The following is a 21,424-nucleotide window of genomic DNA, read 5'->3' as shown; positions in this document are numbered from 1 at the left end:
CAGCTTTTCTCTTGCCATGCTTGGGCTAGATGAGAACCTCTGACCTCGAGACAAAGGGCTGGCCACTGATCTCATGCTGGTGTAACTCCTATCACTTTGGGATTTACTCTGGTATAAACAAGGTCAGTGTTGGCCCCAACGGTTCTGCAGGTGTAGGACACAAGGTGCTACTCATGGTCTGAGGAGATGTCCCCAGCCATCCCTCATGCCCTTTGGCCCAGCGCCCAGGCCTCAGTGAGCATGTGATCAGTAACCTGTCCCCACCCGCAGTGGGTCTCTCGCCTCGGTACCAGCAAGAAATGATCCCACCTAAAGCCACTTAGAAAAGTGAAAACTTTATGGAGTTCCTTAAGTTAGTCTGTTGTGAATGCACAGCTGCAAGGGCGGCCAGCAGCTCCGGGGCACCTGCTTTCCAAGCTCAGTGCTGGGAGGGAAAGGGGGAGTGTGTTTGCAGGCTAAACCAAAGGGTCCCTGCTGGATCTGGAGAACGGACAGGCCCAGGCGCAGCAAGCCGAGCTGGCGCTGTCTGGTGGAGGCCTGCACATGCTGCCATGCTTGGGCTCTTGTTCAGAACCCCAGGCCTTAGCACCTCGTGGATCAAGGTGAGCTATGTAGTGATGCACCCCGCTGGAGGTTCATATCCTCATGTGCCAGGACTGCTGCACCTAGTGGAGGGACCCAGTTTGTTGGAGCCGTATGGGGCCCTGGAAGTGATGTAGCAGGAGCCTGCTGGTCTGGTGGTGGCAGGACAGAGGGAGGGAATTCTCCTGGGAACCCAGTTAAGGCTGATGGAGGGAGGCAAACCAGCTGTGTAAGGACCAGAGATCTCCCACTGCAGATCCAGAGGAGCTCCTGTGACCTCAATGCAACACATCTGGGCCTGGGTGATCATTATAATGATTCAACAGCCAAGCTAGCCACAGGCCCCTGAGCAAGGCAGCCTTTGGGACTCGTCACAAGCTCCCATGGCCTAGGGAATCCTGCTGGTAGGGCGGTTGGCTCAGCTCTACCCCAGGGGTCCCACTGTGCCTCGTGGATCCTGGCTGTGACTCTGTGTTAATGCAGAGATTATAACGAGGTGACACATGCGGTCAGGGGCAGCCCTCCCAGCCCCCATCCTGCCCCCCGCATGGCTGCCCCCAGCAGAGCTCCTGGTGAAACTGATGGCTGGTGAGTCCCTGCTGCATGGAGCGTGCCCTGCCCAGCAAAAACCCCTCTCGTTGGCCCAGTTGTAAGGGAGACAATGGGTCTGGCCTGCTGGTGGTGCCGTCCAACGGCCATGTTCTGCAGGAACGCCTGGCGATGGCCATCCTGCGTAGCGACATAGCACAGTATTTACACAAGGAATGGTGGGTAAAGGAAGGGGGGGCAGGGTCTGTGGAGCTGCCACAGTCCCTTGTGGCTCACAGGCCGGCCACCCCGCCCTCGCTTGGCAGCGGTCCCGGGGAGAGCTCGGTCTTCACCCGCACGGTGCAGGCCAGCAGCTCGTGGGCAAGCTGCGACTTGCTCCCTGTGGACGTGGCCCTCATCCGGACGACAGAGGCTGCAAAACATGGAGGGAAGAAAACACACTCAGCCCATTAGCTGGGTGACTCAATGCACCCCCAGGCCTAGGGAGTCATGGCTACCAGCCAGCAAGGGGATGCTTTATAGCCACCCCTGGAGTTCAAGGGGGTGAGACAGAGAAGATTGCCGACCCCCAAGTTCCCTGGCAACTTGGGGTAGAGGGTGGAGCTGGTCCACAGGGGATGCTGTGTGGAGGCTCCAGGGATCTGCCTCCTCTCACTCAGCTGTGACTCTGCCCAGGGGACAATGAGCTGAGTGGGCCAGAGCCCACAGTGATGTGATGGCTGTTGCAAGCTAGAGCCAGGGCCTGGTTCCTGCTCCCTCTTTAACGCTGACTTCAGTGGGGTTCCTCTGGCGGCCTCGCGTGCAGCTGGCACAGCCACACCACTCTCACCACCAGGAGCTACCTGGCACCATGGCAAGGCACTCACTGTGCATGTCATGGATGCTGGGTTGGCCAACCCCACCCCCTGACATCAACAAGGATGGCAGCCACCAGGTCCACCTGGGAGACCCACATCCACAGTGGGGTATGCCGGCCACTGGCCAAGGGCGGCTGGAGCTCTGTGCTGCTCCAGGGCAGCAAGCTGGCTGGCTGGCCTAGCAGCTCGCTCTCCTCTCCACTGCCTGCAAGTCTCTGAAGCTCAGATCGACCCTGCATAGTTACAGACCCGCTCCTGGATTTGCTCCAGACTGTCTCCAGACCCTGCCCCTCCTCCCTTTAGTCTCCTCCCTGCTGCCTCTGCTCATCCAGCACACACTCACCCTGCGCTGCTGCACAACCCTCCCCACAATCCCCCACTCCCTTGGTGCGAGAGCCTTCTGCACTGCAGCCACTGCCACATCTCCAGAGAATGTCACGCCCCCGTCCGTCAGGTCTTTCCTACTGCCCCTTGCCCATGCCCGGCTCCCTCCGCCTGCATTCCCCGACTCTTCACAGCTTGTGTGCAGGCTAGTACACAAGAATGGTGTCGCGCTGTGTGACCCTGGCTGTTCCCAATGTCATGAGCCTGCCAGATGCACTCCCCCTGCCATCACAGGCACGTATCTCACTGTGCACTCATAGAGCAGAGTTCTGGAGCCAGGAGCCGCTCTAAATGCTAGCCAGGAGAGGCAGGCCTTGGCCAGCCCCTCGGAATGCCACCCTGCAGGGACACCAGCACTCACATGCATAGGGTGATACATAGTGGCTGCCATACGTGGCAGAGCGGGTCCTTTCCATCCCATGTTTGGAGGGTGGCCGGGGGGTCTTTGCTTCTGCACAGTGAAGAATTGAAAGAGACCGGTTAGCGTGGCAAGAGGCCAAAGCCGTGTCCAAGCAGTACGGGGAGTGCAGGGAGGCCAGCCCAGCAGGGATATCCCCAGGACAGAGCAAGACTGGGGGTGCATGGCTACCAGGAGGAGATCTCACCTCTGAGCAGCCATCTTGCGCTCTGGCTCCGTGTGTATGGAGCAGGGTGAGGACAGGGATTCATGTGAAGCCCCCATGGGAATGTCTGAGTTGCTGTCCACATGGCACTCCCCACAGCACCTTTCCAAGGCTCTGCTCATGCCTCATGGCCTCACTCAGTCGGGCTGGGCACATGGCGTATGTCCATCAGGTACCCCGTGGCGCCCAAACTGCCCAGTCCAGGGGGCTGCACTGGGAACCCACTAAGGCCACTTAGGACGTGTATACAATGGAGCTGATTGCAGCCCCCTTCATCTTCAGGGGCACCCATGCTGACTACAGATCCCAGCATGCAATGCTCCATTTTGGGCGGAGTAGTTCGAGTGCTAGGAGCTAGTGCGTTGCATTCCAGGGGCGGGGTCATCTGCGCATCTCCACTCTAAAAATGCAAGTGGCCCCAGCTGTCCCACACCCTCTGCCAGAGGAGCTGCCTCTCCAACCAACCTGAGAACTCCTTCTCCAGAGAGACACTCTGGTTTGCCGGCTGTGAGCTCACCCTGCCCTTGTAGAGAACTCCGTTGATGCCCAGGATATCCACTTCGCTCTGCAAGGAAGAACACAATGTGCATGGAGATCTCACCTGAACATTGCTCTCCTCACACCAGGCACCCCAACTTCCTCCCTGCTGCTAATCTCTTCCTCTCCCCCCCGCCACCCACCTCCCGACACTGCCTGCCTTAACCCTCTTACCCACAGCCACTGCCCTTCCTGCCCCCCTGCCAGATCAATCCCCTCCAGCAGGTTCTCCTGGTGGCCCCATTTCCCCATGCTGGCCCTTGGCTCGATGCTCCAGTGGAGAAGTGGCCCCAAGCCAATTGGTCTAAGGGAAGTGCTGTGCTGAGGTTAGCATTGGAGGGGAACACACAGGGCAACAAGGGCTGGCTTACATTATCATAGGTGAGGACTGTCGGGTCTCCGTAGGGGTACATGGTGGTAAGAGCCTTCACCTTGGACAATCGCTTGATGGGGTAGGCAGCATGTGCCTGGCATTGCCAGCACTGCTGGGAGGAGAGCCGCCCATCATTGCCCTCTACAGCTTGCTCCCTGGGGAAGGAGAAAGCAGGCAGTTTGCTGCAGAACCCTGACCTTGCCCAGCCAAGAATCAGCCAGTCTCCTAGAGGAAAGCAGATGAGCAGGGACCTGCATGGATCTTGCAATCTAGCCAGCCTGTGCTGCCGGGAACTTGGAGCATCCTTGGACTGGCTCAGGGAGTTTCAGAGACCTGGAAAGAAGCAACTGGTACTCCAAAGAGAGAGAGAAATTTCATGCTAAGCCAGGTGCTTCAGGGGTGATGTGCTGGTGCTGGTGCTGGTGTCCGTTCCCTTGGGCTGCAGACGGGTGTCAGCACCAGCAGAGGGCAGGCTTGCAGCAAGGTGACAGCTCTACAATCTGGTTAAAGTCCCAGTGGGTGAGGAGTTTCTCCCAGGTCAGAGCAGCAGGGCCGCGACAGCGAGTTTGGGCCCTGGTGAAAAAATTTTTCGGGCCAGCCAGCAAGTGCAGACTGGCTAAACAGGGCCAGGGAAGCTGGGCCTCTGGCCCCCTTCCAGGCTGCCAAGCCCTGATAATTTGTTCCGGCTTCTCCCCTCTCTTGTCAGCCCTGCAGAGCAGTGCCCTGGAGTAGGGTATGCAAGAGCAAGGGTACGTAAACCTACTGCCCGTGGCAGGTGTCTTGCAGAAGTGACATCCACTGGCAGTGCAGGAGCCCTGTGGCAGGGACTGGGAACCCGGTTCCACTCCTGCTCAAGTCACTCACAGGATTGAAATACAGGCCCCTGCCTCACCAGACACAAGGGCTGAACCAGTTGCCTGACCCCAGCAGGGCAGAGAGCATCTAGCATCCAGTGATGGGGCACCGCTGAAAGGAGGCAAGTGGCTTAGCATGAGCCTGTAACGGGACTGCAGGTCTTCAGAGTGAGAGAGGGGCTGATTCAGGTGCCCTGGCGAGCCAGATGGCGAGACGGTCACCCAAATTAGAGCGCTGGGAAGTACACAGGCAGCATGTGAGGAGTCCGCCATGCAGGCCCAGGAGCAGCCAGGTACATGGCACGTCCCTCGTCAGATGCAACTGCACGAGCAGAGCCTCCTGGCTGGTTTGGCTGTGCTGGGACCTGCAGCTCCCTGGGGAATTGCTCACCTTGCTCGCTGCTGAAGTGCCAGGTACTCGTAACCGTTGGCACTAGCCGGACGGGGCCGGGAGAGCAGATTTGCTTTTCGGACCGTCACCAGGTGCCTGCACGAAAGTAATGGTATGAAAAAAGTCAAACAGTGCCCTCTAGTGGAAACACCCTGTGCTCACTTGGCTCAGCCAGAACTGCGGGAAATGGGGCACTGCTTGATACTCACGGCCCAGTCATCATGGCCACGGGTCTGTCACAGGAAATGCACTTCACTCGTTCAAAGAGCTGCCTGAAACAGACACAGTGACTTGCCTTATGCCGTGGTTATGCTACGCTGTAGCCTATAGCAGAGCTCACAAGTGGCACTGACTGTAGCTTATAAACTCATTTATTTTGATTTGCATTATGGTAGCACCTGGAGATCCCAAATGAGATCAGGGCCCTGGACATGTACAGTGAGAGCCAGTCCCTCCCCCAAAGAGCTTACACTGTACAAAGGGGAAGGAGGAACCAAAGTGGGGAAGTCACTTTTTCAAGGTCCCCCAGCAGTTCAGGAGCAGAACCAAGACCAGAAGCCAGGTCACCTGAGCCCCAGCCCAGTGCTCTGTCAACTGGCCAGAGTGGCTTTCTAGAGCCCCTTCTATGAATCAGCCCCAGGAGCTCAGGTTAGTGATTCTTGCCTTGGGCATGAGTAACAGAGGAAAGAGAAACATTAACTCCATTCTCCAAACAGTCTAGGTGAGACCGAGCATTTGCTGCAGGTGTTGAGGAGGCCAATCTGTCCTTCGCTTTTGACACATGGGCCTTGTGTGTGAGGGCAACTGGAGGGGTTGTGGAGCAGCTGCTCCAGTTTCACTGAGAACCTTGCAAGCTGCCAGGTTAAATCCTGAGCTTCAGGAGAGAGCAGGATCTCCCATGATTAAGGGTCTGTGACTGACTGCTTGTGAAGCCAGAGTTTATCAAACATGATGCTGACAAGCCTGCTAGAATCCAGACCATTGGTCATGGCAGGGCTGGTGAAGTCCTGCCTGTAAGCCCTTGTGTATATAATGCTCTCACAGCTGCCCTTGTCTTTAAAATTGCCCAAAATTGATTACAGCTCCCAGCAGGTAATAGGGGCTCCGTCGTGGTGCAAGGATTTGGCGGCTAGCAGCAGGATGCAGCATTGCTTGCTGGGACTAGTGGTTCACTTGCGGCATCTCTATGAACGTGGCTGCCTTTGGCTCCATTTTATCCAGCAAAGTGCAGCCCTTGACTCTGGGCTGCCTGCCCACACAGTCCTTGGCAGGGCACAGCCCACCTGCTCCTTTGTGATCTCTCCAGGGTAGAGCCAGAGGGAGGGCCCAATACTCCAGTCCCCTCCACAGGACCCCGCCTCTCACACACTCACCTTTTAAAGCCAGCGGCACTGTCAGCATCAAAGCGGGGGCCCTCACTCAAATACTTCTTAATGAATTTCCACACTTCCTCCAGCTGTTTCCGCAGAGGGTCCAGGGCCATGTGGTCCAACTGCATAGAGATGGGGGAGAGAGAAGCCTGGTGACCAAGAAAGGAGCCCTGCCAGCAGCAGCAGGCATCTGTCAGTCTGCACTTTACTCTCCCTGTAATGGAATGCTAAATTGTATTATACTGTTCAGCCATTAGATGGCACTGTCTGTAACAGACCTTATTTAAGCTAATCTCAGCCACACCTGGCAGAGCACTAAAGGATCTCATAGTGAACACATCTGATGTGTACCTCTCTGAGAAGTAAGCTCTGCAGTCAGTCCATATTTGATGCAGAAGCCTGACCTGCTAGTAGCAGCCCTGCAACCTACTGCGTACAAGAAGTACATGACATGGTGTCAGAAGTAAGCTAGTGCCAGAGGGGAACAAACAGAAGGAACAAAGCAACAAAGGTTGCAGGAGATCATCAACATGCCACTCTTCAATGCCCCAGAAAACGTCAGTTTTGACAAACCTTCACAGTGGAAGCAGTATTTTGCAAGATTTCAAATTGCTACGAAGCTCCACTAGTTAACTGGAGATATACAGGTATCATTTTTAATTTATACTTTGGGGAAGCAGGCAAAGCATATCTTTAAATCCTTTCAGTTTACTGAAGACAGGCACAAAGATGACTAGGAAAGGGTTCTGGTTATGTTTGATGCATACTTTATACCTCAGAGAAATGTGGTTTATGAAAGAGCATGTTTTCACCAGAGGATTCATTAACCATGGAAAAATATTGAATTTTTTATAAGAGTTCTGCGTGTATTAGCTGAAAACTGATTTTGGGATTGCAGAACGTGAAAATTGAACCCTAGCTACAGCTATACAGATAAGAAAAGCAGTCTGAACTAGTCAGACAGCAGAATCAAAGGCAGGAGCAACTTGAAAAACCTGAAACTAGCTTAGAAGCTATAAACACACAGTTGAATGTTAAAAGTCATTATCATGTAACCCCTGAGGTAAGGAGAGAGAACTCCCAGGCTAAGAGGGTCAAATTCCAGCCTACGTACACACAGTGTAGAAAAAGTCATATCCCAAGAAATGAACCATGTCCAGCCAGAGACTCACAGACACAAAATAGGGACACTTTGCAGCTGTTTGCTGCACAAAAGCAGTCAGGGAGTTGACTCAAGTGCCATGGCTTCTGGGATCTATCACTTGTGATGATACAGAACCTGCCTGGAGAGTGAAACTGAATATTCATGGAAAGACTATTGACTTTAAAATTGACTCAGGAGCTGACAGTCATCTCAGAAGGGACTTACAATCACCTTGAACCCCTTTCAGAGCTGAAGTCACCTTGACACCGCTCTGAATAGCCCCGGAGGTATTGTGAACTGCAAGGGCCAGTTCACCACAGAAACAACTTACAAAGACAAAAGCTGTGTATTCAGAATGTATGTGATCAAAGGACCACAGAGTAAAAGCCTTCTCAGTCGCAGTGTGGTCCAGTGAGACAGGTGGAAGAACTCGATGGAAATATTTTGTGATATTGGAATTTGAAAAGAGCTCCAGTACAAATCACCTGAAGACACAATGCTAAACCCTACAACCGGCAGGGAAATGAGTTAAAGAGAACGGAGTGGATTGGAATATCAAGAAAATGTCTGAACCAACAGCATGGTGTGCCCCGCTGGTACCGGTTACAAAGAAAAATGGAAAGATACAAATCTGTGTGGATCTGAAAAGACTTAATGAAGCAGTTGTCAGAGAAAAATATATCCTCCCAACATGGGATGACTTCCCCCCAGAGTGAAAGGAGCTACAATATTTTCCAAAATGGATGTCTCAAGTGGACTATGGCAAATTCCTTTAGCTAAAGAAAGTGCTAAACTGAGTATATTTATCACACCCTTTGGGGGATTTTGCATTTGAAGTTTACCTTTTGGGATTGCTAGTGCACCTGAATGTTTTCACAGAACGACAACAGAACTGTTAATGAACACACATGGAGTTTTCATGGACAATATTTTGATATGTGGGTTTTCAATGGAAAGACAAGACAAAACCCTCAGCAAAGTCCTGAGCCTAATCAGTCAGTCCGGACTGAAGCTGAACAAGGAAAAGTGCAATTTCCATCTACCCCAAATAGGGGGTTTGGGACAGACAATAAGCAAAGATGGAAAAGTCCCTTCCTGCTGGTGGCAGGGCAGATAAGCCCATCAGTGCACAGTGCAGCCAGCAGTGGTTAGAGAATGGAGCCCAGGCCTGTGCCCTTCCCTCTCCATCCCTGTGCCAGCAGAATGGATCCCTGTAGGGGTTTGGCCAGGACTCGTGCCCCTCATGTGTGGCTGGGAACCAGGCTGCCTCATTACTTAGGTCCGGTGAGTCGGGGAATTAGCCTGGCTTGTCGGCAAATAGTCAGCACCCCAGGCCCTCAGGCAGGGGCTGAGCGAAGAGTTTAATATTAGCAAGCCCCGGCCCTGGGTCAGAACGGGGCAACGAATAGTCAGTGGCTCAGGCCCTCAGGCAGGGCAGAGCAAACAGTTCAATAACAGGCCCAGGTCCTAGCTCCGAAGGACCAGGGAGGGGGGAGATGGCCACCCGCGAGTTGGGTGGCAGGGGTGACACAGACCCTCCCACTCCACTGCGTCCCAGCCCACGGCCCTAGCAGCAGCAGAAGACCCACTGCTGCATCAGTGGGGATCCTGGCCGCAACACACTGACATTGGCTCTAGATGTGCTGCAGCCAGACTCGGGTCGGCTGCCCCCGGCCTACTTCCTACCTCCCCCTCTAGAGGTACCTGCATCTGGATGGAGTCTTCCAAGGAGTCAAGCACCATGGGCTCCTCTGGGTACCTGGCGGGCAGTAGGCTTGGCAGCTCCTCTGGGTAACTTGCCAGCGGCAGGTTTACCAGCTTCTCCGGGGTCTGGTCAGCATCTGGCCAGTCATTGGGTTGGCCGCAAGCTGCAGGAGTCTCCCAACTGGGAGCTAGGCCACAGGTGTCTGGCTTCTCCGGCGGCCGGGCCTCTAGTGAGCTCTGGGGTTGGGCTTTTGTACTTCCTGTCCTGCGCCCTGACCTCTGGGGGGCGGGCACAAGCTTCACTGGCTCCACCCACTTCAGCGTCCGGAGGGGCTCATCCCCCTTCGGGGCAGCTGGGAACCAGGCCGCCACAATACAATCCCTCAGTGAGGTATCAGCACAGGACTCGAAAGCAGGGGCAGCACACTCCCTCTGTGGGGAGACACCTGCCACATTAGTGCCCTAGGGGTAAGGCATCAGAGCTCGGAGCAGCCCTAGGGTAGAAGGGAGTATGTGGGCCAGATTCTGCTGCTATTGGGAGGGACTGCATTTACCCGAGTGGAACAGAGCCAGGCCTACCCTGCATGCTTCCTTGATCTCCTGCCCCTCACACAGAGGGGAGCTGGTCAGCCTGTCCCCATGCAGCATGCTGTTTATCCAGGGAGCGAGCTGCAGGGAAGGGGGGCAATAGGGAGAGTGATCCTGGTCTCACTCCAGTTTCACTCCAGCAGAGTCCGGTGTCTTTCCATTTACATGGTGTGAAAGGAAGATCAGGCTGATGGTGCTTTACACCCTGTTCAACTGCAGCTTGTACCTTAGGCCCCTCCCCCCACTTGCTCTGGAGTGTAGTGATTTCATGCGCTGGCCATTCCCTCCCTCCCCGGTGAAGCTGCTACCTTGGAATCCATGTCACTGAACAGCTTCTCCAGTGCCTTCTGCCAATCCTTGTCTTGCAGGGACATCTTCTGCAACAGATCCTGCATCATCTCGCTCAACTGAGTGGTGGCGCTTTGCAGCTCCCCATGGTTCACCATGGCCTCCAGTGCACTCTTGTCTGCTTTCTAGTGGAGAGGCAGCATTTCAAAGGGCTCGTCCCATCCTAAGTGGCTGTGATGCAAGGACTCAGACCTGGTGGGTTTTGGGATTCCACTGCCCCTGCCCTATGGCTGCAGCCTACAAACTGGATACCCTACAAGCTAGGACTTTCCCTCAGTTCAAGGGGTGGGGCCTGCAATTCAGGAGCAGAGGCTGCTGAGCTCTGTGTAGGCTGCCTGTGCAGCATCACTAAGGACAGAGTTGGTTAACATGTGGGCAAAGGCACTGTAAGGGGTGTGAGCCAAGGGGTGGTTACTGTAAGGAAGCGATTTCTAGAAGAATTCATAGACTCACAGAACTGGAAGGGACCTCGAGAGATCATCTAGTCCAGTCCCCTGCTCTCAAGGCAGGACTCAGTATTATCTAAACCATCCCTGGCAGGTGTTTGTCCAACCTGCTCTTAAAAATTCCCTTTGATGGAGATTCCACAACCTCCGTAGGCAATTTATGCCAGTGCTTAACCACTCTGACAGTTAGGACATTTTTCCTAATGGCCAACCTAAACCGTCCTTGCTGCAATTTAAGCCTATTGCCTCTTGTCCTATCCTCAGAAGTTAAGAAGAACATTTTTTTCCCCTCCTCCTTGTAACAACCTTTTATGTACTTAAAAACTGTTACGTCCCCTCTTAGTCTTCTCTTCTCCAGACTAAACAAATCCAATTTTTTCAATCTTCCGTCATAGGTCATGTTTTCTAGACCTTTAATCATTTTTGTTGCTCTTCTCTGGACTTTCTGCAATTTGTCCACATCTTTCCTTAAATGTGGTGCCCAGAACTGGATACAATACTCCAGCTGAGGCCTAATCAGCGTGGAGTAGAGCAGAAGAATTACTTCTCGTGTCTTTCTTACAACACTCCTGCTAATACATCCCAGAATGATGTTTGCTTTTTTTTGCAACAGTGTTACACTGTTGACTCATATTTAGCATGTGGTCCACTATGACCCCCAGATCCCTTTCTGCAGCACTCCTTCCTAGGCAGTCATTTTTCCTTTTGTATGTGTGCAACTGATTGTTCCTTCCTAGGTGGAGTACTTTGCATTTGTCCTTATTGAATTTCATCCTATTTACTTCAGACCATTTCTCCAGTTTGTCCAGATCATTTTGAATTTTAATCCTATCCTCCAAAGCACTTGCAACCCCTCCCAGCTTGGTATTGTCTGCAAACTTATAAGTGTACTGTCTATGCCATTATCTAAATCACTGATGAAGATATTGAGCAGAACCAGACGCAGAACTTTTAAGGCTGGTCCAGGTTTCTCAGGCCTCATGGGCCAGACCAGTGGTGAGGAGCCAGGATTTATGTAATGAGAGACCTGGATTTTGTACCAACTGCAGGATCCCACCTCTCTTGCTTAGAGGGGATTAAGGGCCCAGTTCTACCAGGTGCTGCACAACCTCTGCATGGTGCTGCAAGCTCCCATCCAGGGCCAGCTCCAGGCCCCAGCACGCCAAGTGTGTGCTTGGGGCAGCATGCTGCAGGGGGTGCTCTGCCGGTTGCCAGGAGGGCGGCAGGTGGCTCCGGTGGACCTCCCGCAGGAGTGCCTGCAGAGGGTCTGCTGGTCCCGCGGCTCCAGTGGAGCATCCGCAGGCATGCGTGCGGGAGGTCCACTGGAGCCGCGGGACCGGCGACCATCAGAGCGCCCCCCACAGTGTGCCGCCGTGCTTGGGGTGGCGAAATGGATAGAGCCGCCCCTGCTCTCATCCTATCATGGAGGGAGAGAATGGAGACAGGCAGTGGTGACAGGGCATGACTAGGGTCCAGAGCATGAAAAGAGGAGCAGATCCCTGAGGCTCAGTCAGAGACGGGTGGTGTCCCCAACCCAGGCAAAAAACAGAAAAGGTTAAATGCCTAGCACTGAGGCCCTGGTCCTAAAGCAACAGAGGTACCTATCTTCCTTCTTCTCCCTAGGTGACTAGGCTACACTTCAAAAGAATGCCTGGACCCAGCTCCATTCACAGCAGGAGAGAGAGAGAAATAGAGATACTGAGAAATTCATCTCAGCTATAGTGGAGGGAACGCCTCCTGTTCAGACACCAGGTGGTCGCAGCGCCCCCTGTGAGCCCACAAAGAGAGCAGCGACTGGGGCTAACTGAGATCCCCCGGGAAAGGCTGGGCCACTCTACGCACCATGGTCAGAATTTAAAGTCCAGGCACCAGGCTTGCAGCTGCTAGGATTTATTCCCTTTGCTGGATTCTTTCCTGTACTCTTTCCTAAGCTTCAGGACCTGCCTGCATGGGGTGAGATAAGTGCCAGGCTTGTGCCCTGCAAGTTCAAGGGCACCATCGGGAGAAATGTGTTCTGTGCCTGGGCCATTTGTGCAGTGAGCGCTGAGCTGGAAACCTGTACTGCAAGGCCAAACATATTATGAGGGAGGAGGGAATAAACCCTTAGCCTTGAGATCGGTGCCACAGGGTGTCTCCACTCACCACATTCATCTCCTGCTCCAGCAGCGCTTTGTCTGCTTTATTCAGGTCCAGCTGCTGAACCATCGTTTGCAGGTTCTGTGGGCAGGCAAAACACGCTGTTGTAGTCAAGCATTTCCTAGATGCTTAGGCCAGAAGGGGCCACTACGATCCTCTAGTTTAGTCTGTATAACTCAGGGTAGAGAACCTCACCTTCCTGCGCCCAGCCCAGGAACTCAGGGCTGAATGAGAGCAGCTGTTTTACAAAGAGATGTCCAATCATGATTTAAGCTTCAAGGGATGGAGAATCCACCAGGTCCCTGGGCAAGTTGTGTCAATAGTTAATTCCCTCCTTTAAAAAAAGTCTGAATTTGTCTAGCTTTAGCTTCAAGCCACTGGGTCTCTCTCACTCTACCTGCGTCTGCTGGATTAAATCAGAAACCCTCCTCCCCATGTAGACTCTTGGAAGCCATGATCAAGTCACTCATCTTTTTGATAAGCTAAACAGACTGTGCTTCTTTAGTCTCTCACTGGCCCTCAGCTCTGCCTCATTCTTCTCCTATAATGTCAAGCTGCCTGTATGTGTCAGTCCTGGACAGAGAGAGTCAGCACAGAACTTCAGGGCCAACCAAACCACAGGGGGGTGGCAGATGCTAGGGTCACAAATCATCCCACAGTCTCTGACCATGAGTGGCAAGAACTGGCCATGCCATTTTCCCACCCATCTGGGCACCTGGTGCCCCATCTACCCCCTGGCACAATGGGGTTTGTGGCATTCCCACAAGGCACAGTGACAAGGAGCACGGGCTGAGCTACATCTGCACTGCTGCTTTTCTCACCACACGACTATACGCAGGGCCGGCTCCAGGGTTTTTGCCGCCTCAAGCAGAAAAAAAAAAAGCCGCTATCGCGATCAGCTCTACCGCCGCCACTTGTCTTCAGCAGCAATTCGGTAGCTGGTCCTTCGCTCTGAGAGGAACTGAGGGATCTGCCACCAAATTGCTGCCGAAGAGCCTGACGTGCTGCCCCTCACCGTTGGCCAACCCAAGCACCTGCTTGCTGGGCTGGTGCCTGGAGCCGGCCCCTGACCATAAATCAGCCATGTTTGTGCTGCAGCCCCACCAAGCTGCCTAACTGTGTTTGTCCCAGTGCCTTCTGGGAAATCTGGGCAGCTCTCCCTTCGTGCCTGGTGCATGCAGCACATGTGGCATTCCATGAGTCATGAAGGGCCCAAGGGAAAACCTCATTCAAACTATTTAACCCCCTCCCCCATCCCTATGAGGTCCCAAAGCAGCCAGATGCCAGTTTCCTGAGCGAAAGCCCCTGGGATCAGGAAAACAAGAATTTTCTCTGGTTAGGGCCAAATTGTTGCTGGCTTTAGTGCACATGTGTGAGGAGGAGAAAGGCACAAGAAGCCTTCCCCACCCCCTTGCTTCCCCCACATGGGGGGCAGGCCAAAGGCTGTCCCTGCTGGTGCCCTGGTGGGCACTGGCCTCCCCTATGGTGGTGCGGGAGGCTCTGTGCCCAGCAAGGCTGGTCAGACACACACAAGGGGCCCTGTGCCTGGTCGCCTTTCCCCGACCCCTCCTTGGATGGTGCCTGGAAGGTCGCACTGGATTTGCTCTTACCTGGAAATCCCCCATGCTGCTCAGCAGCCTCTCCGAGCCTTTCTGCAGCTTCTCGTACTGCTCCTTCAGCTTCTGCACCTGGGCCAGCAAGTCCCTCTGAAATTCCCTCCCCTGAAGAGAGCAAGGCACAGCGCCGTCTCAGATGCCCAGCACAGCGATTGCCACCTCATGGCCTCTAAAGCTAAGGCTGCCAAGCAGTTTCCCTCCAACGCCCGGCTTTCAGATGCTCTAACCTCAGGAATTCCCCAAACGTCCAGATGGGTCAAATGTGAAACATGAAGCCTTGCAAGGACGAGACCTCACTGGGGGCCAGTGGATGGATTTCATAGAGTAAAGCTGACACAGGTTGGATGGGACCCATTAGAAGGTAATTGGTCCAGCCTACCTGTGCCTCATTAACAGCCTTTCAAATAGGGCCTGGTGGAGGGCAGCTAGTCTCTATAAAGAGCCAGAGAAGAACAAGAAAGTGTGCAGATGGGAATAGGTACATCCCTTTTTGCAGATGACTGTGCTCTAGGGACTAAGCATAAAAGACTTAAAAGTAACCACAGAAAGACAAATGGGAAACTCCAGAGCATTTCCAAGTGGGGAAATGATTAGGGATTGAAATTCTCACTTACAAAAACCAGCGGAATGATTTTAACCAGGAAGAAAATTTGGGAAGAATGGGACTTATTTTTTTATGGTGAAAAAATTCAGATAGTTCAAAAGTTGATGTTCCTAGGAGGAGTGTTTGAAAATAAATTAACTTGGAAAGATCCCATAGATAATATCAGACAGAAGTGTAAAAGTTGGATGAAGTTACTTAAAAGTGTAGCTGGAAACCAATGAAGTACAGATAAGAAGGTACTGGTGATGACATATAGAGCTTTACGGATGCCAGGTTTAGACTACGGTTGACAAGCTTTTGATTCAGCCTCAAAAACAGTTCTTAGACATTTGGAACTGCTCAGGCTCAACTCTGCTTGGCATGTGGTGTAATGATAATCCCACCCGTGTATGCACTGCCAATAGCCACTGGAGAAACACCGATAAATTTAAGGATGAAACGGTTAGATCTAACCTTTTGGGCAAAGGTAAAAGGAGTCATGAAAATAGAAGTACAGATTTATGAGGATTGCTGGGATCTTAGCAGACAAAATAATATGGAATCCCACAGACTTCCTTATATTATCAGGGACAAACACCGGGTAAAGGTGACATGTGCAAAAGACAAATGGAAAGAATGAAAATTTTTTAGTCATGGGAAGTCCAATTATAGCTGGACAATCATTCCCCCATTTGTGGATTTGGAACTGTATGAAAAAAAAATGAGGGAAGAAAAAAACCCAAACATTTTATGACCAATGACATTTCTGCATTTACATATGGAAAATGGGGACAGCTTTGCCAAGTCTATATAGACAGATCAAAACATGACAACGTGGATACTGTGGGAACAATCTTCTGTGTTTCTAGCCTTGGAACCCAGACATCTAAAAGGCTATCAAATTATGTGCCATTTTGACAGCTGAACTAATGGAGTAATGTTGGCACTAACTTGAATAAGAGCTGAGTAACTGGCTGCAGTTGTAATTTTATCTGAATACTTGTCAGGCATAATGACAATCAGAACAGGAACAGAAAGATGAAATGACCTAATAAGTGAAGTAATGTTCCTGACTGCAGAAATAATGTGTGCCATCTGTAAGGCCTGGTAAATCTGAGGATATCCACTTTATATCTGTGGATATTCTATGATATCCGCGGACCATGTGTGTGGATTGGATCTGGATACAAATTTTGTATCTGTGCAGGGCTCTAGCTATCTGTGTAACAATAGCATGGAGTCCTGTGCATATGGGAATACCAGGAAATGAGATGGCTGACAAAACAACAAAGCATGCTCTAAAAAACGAGGAGGTGGATATTAAAATACCCTTACGTAGACAAGAGTGTGGTCCTGAAGGTACTCACAAAGGAATGGCAAGACTTATGGACTAAAGAAACAAAAGGATGAAGGTTTGATGTATGCTCAAAAATTGAAGATAATACTACAGTAGAACCTCAGAGTCCGAACACCTCGGGAACGGCAGCTGTTCATAACTCTGAAATGTTCTTTCAAAAGTTTACAACTGAACGTTGAGTTAATAAAGCTTTGAAACTTTACTATGCAGAAGAAAAATGCTGCTTTCCTTTTAGTTTTTTCATTGTTTATGTTTAACACAATACTGTGCGATTTTTCTTTTTTGTGTGTGTCTCTGCCACTGCCTGATTGTGTACTTCTGATTCCAAATGAGGTGTGTGGTTGACTCTGGTATTTGTAACTCTGAAGCTCTACTGTATGCGCCTCAGTCATGACAGAAAAAGTAAGTAGTCATTTTTAGAGGGTTAACATGTCATTGCGCCTTAAATAATAAGTTAAACATATTAAAAAGACAGAAAGACAGGCTGTGTAATGTTGCAAAACCAAAGAAATTGTTGATTGTATCCTACGGTACTGTGGGCAATAGTCCATGGAAAGTAAATTTCTTTATGAAAAATTAAGTTGGCTTGAAATCAAAGGGACTAGTGAGAATGTCAGGGAAATGGAATAGTGCAACAAAAGCCTTACTGCATTTTCTACAGGATACTAGACTGAGTGCAAAGGCATGAAAAAAAACCCTGGCAAAAAAAGAATGAAGAAAGTGGCGGTCCTAGGCTCGTATGACTGCTGCATCAAAACCAAACAAAAGACAAAAAGAAACAGGGAGAGGAAGCTGCGACAGAGGCATGAGAAAGCAGGAGGCGCCTGTAGGAGACCCTTGACCAGGGTGAAAGGTTTGGGCCTGGAAGCCAGAGCTAAAGGGCTGAAGAAGGCTGAGGGCCAGGGAGAGCTGACTCTAGCCAGAGTGGCCAGCAAAGGCAAGGAAGAGCTGCCCAGAGCAGACTCCAGGGGAAAAAGGGGAGAAGAAAAGCCCCCTGGCCTGAGTTTTGTTTTCAGTTTTATGTCAATAAATTGGCTCTAGTGGAAGAGCATTACTGGATAAAAAATGTGTGTGACGTTTAATACAGAGACCTGAAGAGGGGAAGCTGAGGGCAGCTGCACAGCCATCCCAGGCCATGAGGGGGTGCACAGAAGCATGGGAGCATTAGCAAATCACACCCTGTGCCCATGCAGTAGAGAATGCCCTTACACGGGGCACTTGGCATGCATGCACACTTAGGCAAGGGAACACAACTACCATTGTAATCACTTCATTTCTGCATCTATGCCCCATTCTGCTCCTGTTCCCTCCCCACTCTCATTGTAGCCATTGCAAGAGACCATGAGAGAAATAAGATGTGCTCTGAGCTACAGCGCTATCTTGGAACAAACACGCACAGCCCTGGACCCAGATCACCTTGTCTTCTTTGCTTTGCAGGCTGCTTATTTCGTCTTTCATTCTCTCCAGATCTGCGGCTACGTCATCTGAGATCCCAACTTTGGCTGGAACCAAATGAAAGACACCAAAGCTGTGTCTGCATGGAGAGCTCTAGGGAATCCCCCCACCACTGTCATATTACAGGTGCAGCTCCATCCCTGCCAGCAATGGTCTTGTAGTCCACTGCTAGCGGTTCTACCACTGGCTCACCTAGTCCTGCTCTGGGAACATCCAGGGATGAAGATGCCGGAGCTCTGTCTACACTAGTGCTCCCAATATTGCCAGTCCCAGGTGAGCTGCACCAGTGTGCTAGAGCTGAGGTGAGAGACTGTCCCACAATTATAGCATGCATATGGTTCTCTATAGGGGCAGGGTCCTGAATGGATCAAGCAGTAAAGGAACCACAGAAAGAGGGTTTGCTTGAAATCCAGAGCAGCCTTTGGGGGCTCCTCAGACTTGGATTCATAGTAGGAGCCCATCATTAAAGCTAACTCAAGATCAGGCAATGCCTCTCAGAGCTGCTGGAGAGAAGTCATCGTCTTGTGGGATAAAGGGTGATGGTGCTAGTGAGGCCAGCAGTGGTAGCTGGAGGAACTTCTCAATGCTTTAGCACTCTGTCCTCCTGCCCTCGAGCTTCCCTGCGAGAGCCCCCATCCAAGGCAGGGTGTTCCTGCTGAGAGCAGCCTCACTACAAGAATAATGTTTCCCTGGCAAGTCAGCTCTAGGGAAGGTCATCAAAGGCAACTCAGCTCTGCAGACAGACTATAGACCTGGTGTCAAGGTTTCCTGCTAGGTTTGCCAACTTTCTAATTTCTGAAAACTAGACCTGCCCCCACACCGCCTCTTCCCCTGATGCCTCGCCCCCCGCCCCCTTCTTTCCAAAGGCCCTGCCCCCCTTCTTCCCCCAAGCAGGGCCGGCTCCAGGTTTTTTGCCACCCCAAGCAAAAAAAAAAAAAAAAGGAGCCGGAGTGCTGCCCCTTCAAAAGTGCCACCCCAAGCACATGCTTGGAACGCTGGTGCCTAGAGCCGACCCTGTCCCCAAGGCCCCTGCTCCCCAACTCTTCTTCTCCCCACTCCTCATTGCTCACTTCTCTCCCCCATCCCCCTAGCTCGATCCTCTCCACCTCCCTCCCCACTAGCTGGGCTCGCTCTACTCCAGGGCTGGGATGGGAGCTGCAGCCTGACGTGGCACCTGCTGCCTGGCTGCCCATAAGATGCAGGTAGGAGGTGGCCCTGGCTGAGCAGGGGCTGGTGTGGGTTGATGACCCAGAACTTCCCTTCCCACCCGCTCCCTCCACTGCCCGTGGTAACCAGACTTTTAGTGTCCGATCAGATGTACTGACTGGCCACTGTACAGGTTCCCTTTCAACCAGACATGCTGGTTGAAAACCGGACATCTAGCATGCCTAGCTCCCTCACTTACTGCATCTCTGATTCCTAGATCTACTCTCTTTTCAGGAGGCAAGATGCAGGGCCGTCTCTAGCTATTCTGGGGCCCTACACAGCCCCCCCGTGGGGATGAGGGGTGCAAGCCTCTGCAGGGCAGAGTGAGGGGCTGGACCCAGGCCTTCATGAGAGGGGAACGGGGGGGGGAGGGCTGGCCCCAAGCCTCTGGGGGGAGGGGCAGGGCTGACTTGGGGGGCAGGATGGAGCTACCCCCCAGAACTCATGGGTGGTGTGGCTGGAGCCAGGTTGCTGCACTTCCCGCCACCAGTGAGTGCGGCCCTGGCCCTGCTGCAGAGGTCAGGAGAGTGGGGCCAGGGCGGGGCGGGGGCCCTGGGGAAAGGTCAGAGCAGGAGCTGGAGCAGCACACAGTTGGCAGGGCATCAGGAAATTGGTGCCCCAAATTTCCTGGTGCCTATGCAGCTGCGTATTTTGCTAATGGGTAAGGACGGCCCTGGCAAGGTGCTTTTCCCAGCTCCCAGCCCTATAAACTCCCCCTGGGCTGGGCTCCCTCTGCTTTCAACATCACCAACAGGAAGAAAGATGCTGCATTCGGGACAGTGCCCAGGCCCCAAGCCAGGATAGTCCCCTGCTCCATCTCCCTGAGAGCTCTACCTCCCTGAGAGCCAGCTTCCCCTCCCCCAGAACCGGGCTGGGCCCTGCAAGGACAAACCCCAGTTCCTCTCCCCTGGAGCTGGGCTGGGCCCTGCCAGACAGACATCCTCCCCCTGGGTCCCCTCTCCCAGAGCTGGGCTGGGCCCCGACTAGACCCTGACTCCCCTCCCCAAGAGCCAGGCTGGGCTCTGCAGTAGTGGCTAGCCATCCAAACTCATTTGTGTCCCTCCCTCCAGGCAGAGACTCTGACTGCTCAGTAGGAAGGAGCTGGCTGCACCCAGTCAGGTTTGGGCCCTTGCTGCCTTCTAAGGCCCCGGGTTTCTCCTGGAAGATAGGCCCAGCCCAGGGGTGGGAGCCAAGCTGGACACTAGGGCCTCACCTAGGTGATCTGCTTGCTGCTTGAGCTCATTCTCCAGCAGGCTGATGCGAGTCCCCAAGGCTTCATGCTTGTCCGGCAGCTGGCACAGCTTGCCAAAGGCCTCCCTGACCGTTTCCCGTTTCGAGTCGAGGCTGGGCACTGGGTCTGAGGGGCTCTGAAAGAAAACACCCCCGTGCTGGCTTTATAGCAGGCTGGTACCTGCAGAGAGCTCAGAAAGGGGGTGCTGATCAGAGGGGAGGGGGTGGGGGTGCAGGGGACTGGTCGGGGCAGCTGGGTCATATTCGCAGATTCCAAGTTCTCGCTATTGGAAGAACAAAGCAGCAACCAGTGTCCAGCTACCACCTTCTGCCTTTGAGGAGAACTGTGCCAACACCAGAGCCATTCATTGGCCTCCCCGAACCATAGGGGTCGGCTAATACAGACACTGAACTCACTCCTCCCTTTATGGCATCAATCATGACACCACCATGCATTACAAAGCTCAGATCAGCCAGGTATCCAGGCTAATCTTGTTAGTGTGCGGGCTCAGGGGTGTCTTGAGTGAGGATGCAGGCTGGTGCCAGTTGCTGTACTCAGGATGCAGGGCTGTGGCTCTAGAGGTCCCCCATAGATTTCAGAGGCCCAGTAGCACAGTGAGTAGAGCGATTGGCTGGGGACTATAACCAACCCCTGCAATAATCCCTAGGAGGCATTACTGGACGCTGAGGAGTAGTCATGAAGGGGCGAGCCAATCGCAGCAGAGGGCATGGACTGCTGAGTTACAGGACAAGTGTGTGTGATGGCAGAAGAGTTTAGTGTGACCTAGCACACCCTGAGAGTCCAGAGGCTTCAGCTTTGCAGCATTTTCTTCCCTCTCTGAGAGAGACACCAGCCCTCTTGTGCCCTGGATTGGAGCTGATCAGTGATGAGACCCACATGATCTTGATCTCAGCATGAGTCAGTACAGTAGCCCTGCCTCATCCTGCAGGCTCTTTAAAATCTGATCAAATGGTGAACAATAACCCACAGCATATCCAGAGGGAGCTGTCTTGCCCCATTCAAAGAGTCGTGATGGACACTGGAACACAATTCTCATTGCTCCCAAAATGCTTCTGCTCAACTCTCCCTT

At 52.7% G+C, this 21,424-nt stretch overlaps 1 protein-coding gene across 2 annotated transcripts in view; it reads right to left on the bottom strand.

The window, feature by feature from the left end:
• Window positions 1-351: 351 nt before the first annotated feature.
• C10H16orf96 (chromosome 10 C16orf96 homolog) overlaps window positions 352-21,424 on the bottom strand; it is a 33,980-nt gene continuing 12,907 nt past the window's right edge. The window contains exons 5-16 of one of the 2 annotated variants that reach the window (XM_030579013.1): window positions 20,317-20,470; window positions 17,859-17,944; window positions 14,497-14,607; window positions 12,893-12,967; window positions 10,265-10,429; window positions 6,524-6,642; window positions 5,360-5,422; window positions 5,151-5,246; window positions 3,904-4,060; window positions 3,461-3,560; window positions 2,734-2,823; window positions 352-1,543 (exon numbers count right to left, since the gene is read on the bottom strand). In XM_030579013.1, the coding sequence (XP_030434873.1) occupies window positions 1,404-1,543; window positions 2,734-2,823; window positions 3,461-3,560; window positions 3,904-4,060; window positions 5,151-5,246; window positions 5,360-5,422; window positions 6,524-6,642; window positions 10,265-10,429; window positions 12,893-12,967; window positions 14,497-14,607; window positions 17,859-17,944; window positions 20,317-20,470 (1,356 nt within the window). In that variant the 3' untranslated portion in view covers window positions 352-1,403. The remainder of the gene's footprint in view (window positions 1,544-2,733; window positions 2,824-3,460; window positions 3,561-3,903; window positions 4,061-5,150; window positions 5,247-5,359; window positions 5,423-6,523; window positions 6,643-10,264; window positions 10,430-12,892; window positions 12,968-14,496; window positions 14,608-17,858; window positions 17,945-20,316; window positions 20,471-21,424) is intronic. The other variant, XM_030579014.1, reaches the window with a different exon arrangement.

Source organism: Gopherus evgoodei, chromosome 10 (genome assembly GCF_007399415.2).
Source record: "Gopherus evgoodei ecotype Sinaloan lineage chromosome 10, rGopEvg1_v1.p, whole genome shotgun sequence".
In the NCBI taxonomy this organism is placed as follows: domain Eukaryota; kingdom Metazoa; phylum Chordata; order Testudines; family Testudinidae; genus Gopherus; species Gopherus evgoodei.
Note: the sequence above shows the minus strand (reverse complement) of the source record. Positions and strands in the feature narration are given on the sequence as shown.